Source organism: Agelaius phoeniceus, chromosome 29 (assembly GCF_051311805.1).
Source record: "Agelaius phoeniceus isolate bAgePho1 chromosome 29, bAgePho1.hap1, whole genome shotgun sequence".
Taxonomy (NCBI): domain Eukaryota; kingdom Metazoa; phylum Chordata; class Aves; order Passeriformes; family Icteridae; genus Agelaius; species Agelaius phoeniceus.
Window position 1 is genome coordinate 6,039,844 of NC_135293.1, and position 7,097 is coordinate 6,046,940.

General features: G+C 49.8%; 1 protein-coding gene across 1 annotated transcript; it reads right to left on the reverse strand.

The window, feature by feature from the left end:
- Positions 1-1,438: 1,438 nt before the first annotated feature.
- LOC129131396 (uncharacterized) lies at positions 1,439-4,767 on the reverse strand. Its single transcript, XM_054650382.2, is given in 3 exon segments — positions 1,439-1,961; positions 1,963-3,959; positions 4,503-4,767. Coding segments are annotated over 2 exon segments (2,145 nt in total). The 5' UTR covers positions 3,957-3,959; positions 4,503-4,767; the 3' UTR covers positions 1,439-1,810.
- Between the last annotated feature and the right edge of the window lie 2,330 nt (positions 4,768-7,097).

The window sequence follows — 7,097 nt, forward strand, 5'->3', positions numbered from 1 at the left end:
GTCTAAAAAGTTCTGAGGAGAAGGGGATAATCACTTCCCTTGGCCTGCTGGCCCTGTCTCTGTTAACCCAGTTCAAGTTTTGTTGCCCTCCCTTTGCTGCCCGGTGCACTGCTGGACCTTGTTCACCTTTCTGTCCACCAAGATACACAGATTTTTTTCCACAGCTCTGCTCCCCAGATGTCTGTGCCCCACTTTTGGGGCCTTCAAACTGTGCCAGCACTGGAGCTGCTTGCCTCATTGTTTTCTCAGGGAACAGGGATAGAGAGGATGGTGTGGTTAGAGGACAGGATTAACAGTCAGACAAGTGCCTCCTTACAAACGTAGTATGTATATGTCCACGGACACACTTGCACACCAGACCTTCACCAGCATACATACTCATGCTGGCCAAGCACAGGCACATGTTCCCACCTGTGGACACTCCAGCAGTTAATCTAGCAGAAGGCCACGCTGACTCACAGCAGTTTGACAATATGTTTGGGGCAATTAGAACTGGAACTGCATTTCAGGCTGGAAAAACGATTCATAGGATCCAGCTGCTGCATTTATGCATGAGTTCTGGAGTGAGCCATTCGACCCCCACCAATGGTGACTGTTGCCGTGTTCTCACACCTCCCAAAATGTTAGAATGACATCTAGACAGGTGGTCACAAAGTTTGGCCAGCTCTGGAGTGCTTTATCTAAGTATAATCCCTTGCAATCTGTTGCACTTCAAAGCCTCCCACCCTATTCCTCCATATCTGGCCATCCCATAAGGGGTCATGCAGAAGCACCAACACTTGCACTTTCCTTATTACCTGCCAGTGCAATGCTTTTTCCCGTGTGATTCAGTACCACAGGGTTTGGGGCCAAAGTCAGGAATAGGAGTGTAAGTGTGCAGTTTTGAATGCCAGAATACACAAAGCATCTAAAGCTGTTAAAGAGTATCCAAAGGAGGCCACAGAAATGGGGAAGGGTCTAGAGGGGAAGGGTATGAGTAGCAGTTGAGGGCACTTGACATATTCAGTCTGGAGGACATCAAGGGGAGACCTCATCATGGAGACCTCTCCTGAGGGGAGGCAGAGGGCAGCTTTGATCTCTGCTCTCTGGGACCTGGGGCAGGACCCTCATGTGCCCCCCTCATGGAGGCATCCCAATGAAACAATATTAGGAAAAAGTTCTTCCCCCAGAGGGTGGTCAGGCACTGAACAGGCTCCCCAGGGAATGGTCACAGCTCCAAGGCTGCCAGAGCTCCAGGAGCGTTTAGACAATGCTCTCAGGCACAGAGTGGGATTGTTGTGGTGTCTGTGCAGGGCCAGGAATTGGACTTGATCCTCAGGGGACCCTGCCAACTCAGGATATTCTAGGATTCTGACATTCCATGGACTTTTCTTCCCTGCCTTCACTATTCCAAATACCAGGACTTGTGGCAGGTCCAGTGAAATCAAACCAGCACCCCTTTTAAATTCAGGCACAGAGTATTTATTATGTGATTAAGAACCTGGCACTGAGTGGAAAGTGTATTGCATCTTTGTGTGCATAATTTGAGCAGAAGCAGTTGCGACAGAGCACAACATAAGTTCTGCTTGCCCTCAATCACCCCAAAACCAGGCAGTGGCAGCCCCGGACTATCAATGACCAGTTTAGGACATTATCTTCCTCTGCCAAATACCCAAGCTCTGGAAACTTCAGGTTGTTTGAGAATACTAGAGGAAGGAGCTAGATAGCTTCCTCCTAGGCAAGCAGAACTTTTCCTTGTAAAACAAAGCATATAAAACAGAGCCATGACTCTCAATCTCTTTCTCTGAGTGTACACATATGTGTAACACATTTACATGGTGTTACCTGCATATTTCACTCTGACATCACCGATAGTCTCAACACCCCTGTCTAGGCTGTAAGCAGATGGGGTCCTCAGGAAGCTAAGGTCTGTGACCATCAGCTTCCTGGAGAAAGGCTTGACTAATGCATGCAGCGGACTGGTGAACCCACAACTCCTTTGTTGTGCAGAAGGAGTAGCTTGCAGGACGACTGCGCTGTATCCCCAGATCTTTAATTGTGCAGTAGGTAACCTCAGGGCACAACTCCACTTCCTTGATTGTACAGAATTTAGGTTGCTGGAGGGGGATTTTGAAGCTGCTGAGATGCATCATAGGGTTTCCTGTTGACTCCCTCCATTCCAGCAATGGATACAGCACCTCTTGGGTCTGCAGGGACTGGTGCCAGGAGGGTTGCCCCACCAGACACATCCATGTCAGCCAACCTGCTAGAGCCAGCATGGTCAGGACCAGCAGAGCCAAGGAAGCCAGATAGAGCACCCAGTGCAACAGGCAGCAGTGCCTCAGCACCCACTGCCCCCACTGCAGAGCCTCCCCACCTGCCTGCAAACGCAGCACAGGTACAGCCTGTCCTGGGATCGAGCATGGGCAGAGGGGAGGAGGAGCAGGTAGGGGGGAACATGCAGGTTGGGTGAAGTGTGTGGTGTCCATGGGAGGTGGTAGTGTTGGGGCATGAGTGGAAAGCATGGTGTTGGCTGACATCAGAGTTGGACATGGAGATGTGACAATGGAAGAGGCCTCTAGCATGGCAGTGGAAGGCACTGCTGTGGAAGTGGTGGGAAATGTGCCAGTGGACCCCATGAGACTGCCATAGATACTGTTGCCAGCAAGGGTGGTTTGGGGATGGCCACTGGTGCTAGAAGGGCTGTTGCTCATAGCTGTTGGCAGTGAAGTGGCATTGTCAAAGGTGGCAGGTCTGTGCAGGGTGATGGTGGTAGCAGCCGTGAGAATGGTGGCAGTACTGGGGGTCTGTGTGGGTGTCATAGTGAGACTGGCTGGTACAGGAATGGTGGTGCTGGGAGCTCTGATGCTTGTCAGCACCACAAGCAAAGGGTTTGGGGAAAGGGTGGAGGTACAAGGGGTGCTGAGGGAAGGTCTGGTGAGGGGAGATCTTGTGGTAATAAGGGTAGGAAGGCAAGATGAGGTAATAGCACAGGGCATGGTAGTGTGCTCTTTGGGGATGAATGGATGTGGGGGGAAGGTGGTCATGGTAGCTTTCTCTCTTGTTTCTTCCTCATAATTATATTCATCCCCTCCTTCCTCATCTGCATCCTCCACAATGCTGCAGTTAAGCTTAAAGTGAATGATGGGCTTTTGACTATGCTCAGCAGGGCTGTGGCACAGTACCTTCTCAGGTGCGACCTCCACCTTTGTTTCCTCCAGACCCCGCTCTGGCTGATAAACAATGTCAGCATTCTTCTGGATCCAGGTCTGGAGGTAGTGCAGGTCACAGTTGCAATGCCAGGGATTCTCAGTGAGGAAAACATACATGAAGAAGTGCCCCTTTGGGAAAAAGTCAGTTGGCAGGGTCTGCAGCTGGTTCCCTGAGAGCCAGAGGGTCTCCAACTTCTTCAGGTCCTGCAGCAACTCCTTGGGTAGCTCCTTCAGGAGATTGTCCGAGAGGTCTAACTCCTTGAGTGCCTTCAGCCCTGCAAAGGCCTCCTGGGGCAGCTGCTGCATCTTGTTCCCTCGCAAGTCCAGGTTCTGCAGCTCTGGCACTGTGCGGAAAGCCCCTGGGGCCAACGTCTCCAGGCTGTTGTGAGCCACAGCCAGGTGGGTGAGTGCAGGCAGGCCCTCCAGGACAGGTAGGGCTGCCAGTGCATTGTGGGAGAGGGTCAGCTCCTTCAGGGACAGCAGCAGCGGCCCCGTGTGCAGAGCCACCAGCCCATTGTTGGCCAGGTCAATGTCCTGAAGCTGGGTGAGGGACAGAAAGGCAGTGGTGGAGAGGGACTCCAGGCGATTGTCACTGAGCAGCAGGATGCCTGTGTCTGCAGGCAGGTCTAGGGGCACTGCGCTGAGAGCCTGTCCCGTACAGTTCACCTCCAGGAGGTCCTTGACCTTGTTCATCTCTGAGGAGCAGGGCTGGGCTGGCGGCAGCAGAGCCAGAAGTGTAACCAGGGTCAGGGCAAGGACCTCCATCACCTGGAGGGGGAGAACCAAGGGGTGTGGGTACAAGCAGGCATGCATCTACACATTGCTTTTCTTCCCACACAAGCAGCATTTACAGCAAAACTGATATCCCCTACCAGACCCTCCAGCACCCTCTGAGCTCTGCAGCTCCTCCCTGGGATGGTGGAAGGGAGAAATGAATTCCACACCTACTGCCATCTTGTCCTTGGAGGCCAGCAGATGATATTTTGGCCCTTTTGCTCTCCTTGTTCTCTTCCATAGTGGGGAGAATCTGACTGATGTGCCTCTTCACAGCAATGCCTTCTCCACTGGGGCAGCATTGCTGCCCTCACCACTGTAAAAGCCATGCCTCTGCAGTGTTTGTGTCCCAGTATACCCACACTCAGCTCAACCCGGACAAATCATGTGCTGGAAGAATCTCCCTGAATATGCTCTTACCCAGCTAAGCCCTCTGTTAGATTTGGAGGGTAGGAGCATGAAACATGAGAAAGGAGCTTCCTGTGCACAGATGTGTCTTCCATGAGCAACCAGGCCCCTGTGAACACTCTGACTCACCTGCAGATCTTCCAGTGTTTGCTCTCCTGCTGCTCTGCCTCCTCCTGCCCACACACCAGGCAGTGCTCTGGGACAGTGCTAGTGGGGAGCTGCCCAGCCCTCTATCAGCACCTGCAGTTGTGGGAAGGGAGCTGTGGTTTCCTGAGCAGCCAAACCCATCTCCTGTCCTTTCACAAAGCCCTTGCTTTGGCTGCACTGCCACATCACCATCTCTCTTTGCAAAATGTCAAGGATCAGCAGGCATTGCCCCAGCAGCAAAAGGTCTTGCAGTCTGCACTGGATCCTGCTTGTTCTGCTGCTCAAGCCAGTTTTCCCCTTATGATTTGCAGGAGTGCTTGCAGAAAATAATTCCATTGTCTTCTGGAGAGGAAAGGGGCAGGAACATTGGCCACAGCTTCTGAGAAGGGGCTGAGGTGATAACAAAATGACTCCATGTCCATGATGCTGGAGAAGCCCTTGCATCTGGATGCAGGCAGGCCCATCTGGACCAGGATGCCATGAAGCTCAGGATGTCTCTTGCTGTCTGTGATAGGAGTGGGATGGACTGAAGCTCTTCTCTCTCAGCAGCTGTAGTTTAAAGCCCTCTTCTCTAGCTTGGCAAGTCAGTGAGTGAACATGATTTTGCCTTTTCTGACAGATGGACTGCATCTGCCCTCAGTAGACCAGGTCTGAGCAAGTAGAGCAAGTCTGATGCTGATGGTCTAAGCAGCCAAACCCCTGTAACCATTTGTTGATTCCCCAGATTAGACTGGCTCTTTCAAACCCCTTTGCTTTGACTGGGAAGGTTGATGAAAAAACTACCTGTGGTCCAGAGTCAGCAGCTACTGCTGCTCCTAGGGATCTGTAATCCTCCTTGATGCTTCTCACTGGCACCCACATGAAACAGCTGCAGCAGGTAATGGTGGACTGTGCGAGGCATGGTAGTGTCTCAGCGAAATCTATTAGGAGTCCATGGTAAACAGCATAATCTGGAGAATGCAACAGGCCAGTAAATAGTGCCTTCATGCTTCTCAGAAGGGAGTCTCTTCCTACTGTTACCCTCTTCTTAGTTGTGCTGATTGTTATATGGGGAACAGATTATGCTGCCTTACTGGTTGTTATATGGGGAGTAGATGAGGCTGCCTTACTCATCTTCAGTGCCTCTCCTGCTGAGTCTTTTCTACAGATCAGTGAAAGGTTCTGCAAGGGCACCTCTGTTTTCTGGAAAGGTTCTACAAGAGCACCTGTGGCTTCGGGGGAAGACTGTTCTCACTGCAGGTCCTTGCTGTTCCAAGTTTCCATTCTTCCACACCAGCCTTTCTCCTTTCTGTGTGTTCTCTTGGTCCTCTTCCCTTCTATGTGTGTCGCTGGGGGAGTCTCTTGCTGTTTGGCTTTGGGCTGTGGGTCTACTGCAAACTGTGCTTGGAACCAGCAGACTCTCTCCTTCCTGGGAAAGAACTCCTTCTCAGCCTTCCTGATACCATACAGCCCTCTCACTGCCTCTTACATTTCTTAACAACGGCTGGTCCTCCACCTGGGCACACCTTTTACAGGTAAGTTTGCTGCCTGTTCCTGCCCTAGAGAAAGATCTATTCACTTCCTGCAATGAGAGATCCGCACTGCAGCTTCTCCTTTTAGCAGCTCTGTCTGGATGGAGGAGCTGGCAGTAGCCAGGGTAGATGGTGCAGACCTCTGCGTTGGAGTTGCAGCCTTTGCTCTCAAAGGAGTGTCCACCATTCTGCCTTGGGAGTTAGGTAGGAGGAATATGTTCAACCTGTGCAGGTGGTCACACAACGTGCCTGGTTGCTGGAAGACAGAGCTTAGATGCACGTTATGAATGGTACGTGTGATGTTAACTGCATTGGGGTACTCATCTGCAGATGCATTTCCCTCAGCTATGGAATCTTAATCTATAATGGTATCTGCAGAAGAAATGGAGTCTGAAATGATACCTACATTTACAACAGTAATTGCAATGGCATCTGTGTCTGCCTACAACATATGAGTTACTTAAGCTCGGAATATAAGTTGTTCTTAATAATATTCTTGCCCTCTTTTAATTTTATTTTTCTTTTTAAAATTCTCTTATTTCTCTCTTTATTCTCCCTCATCCAAACAAAAAAAACATGGTCAGAGTCTTTGGGGATTGAGACAGGAGGTATCATTTTAACTAGAGCCTCTGATTCCCCAGGCTTTTTTCCTTCTTTTTACTTTTCATTTTTACAGTCAGATACACCTGTGTGCTTTGGCTGCTCCCTTTCCTAGACCCAAATGTTGGAAATTATATAAATTCTCTAATTTTTAAATTAATGGTTTTAATTATCTTATAATTATTTTTAAAAATTAATCATAACCAGTATGTAAGTTATAGTAGTAGGTAGGTAGTGTGTTAGTCTTAAATCACTTTTAGCCAGCATTTAGTAAAGTTGTCATATGCTCCTTTAATGGGAACACAGCTTTGGGAAATTACTGAAACTTTACATTTTGCTAAACTAACTCAGATAAGCTTCAATGAACAAAACTGGGGAGAGTGAGATATATTGTTGAAGCTGGACATCTAGAATGCAGAAATTATGGACTATAAGGACCTTTTCACAGAAACCAGAAGATAAAGGG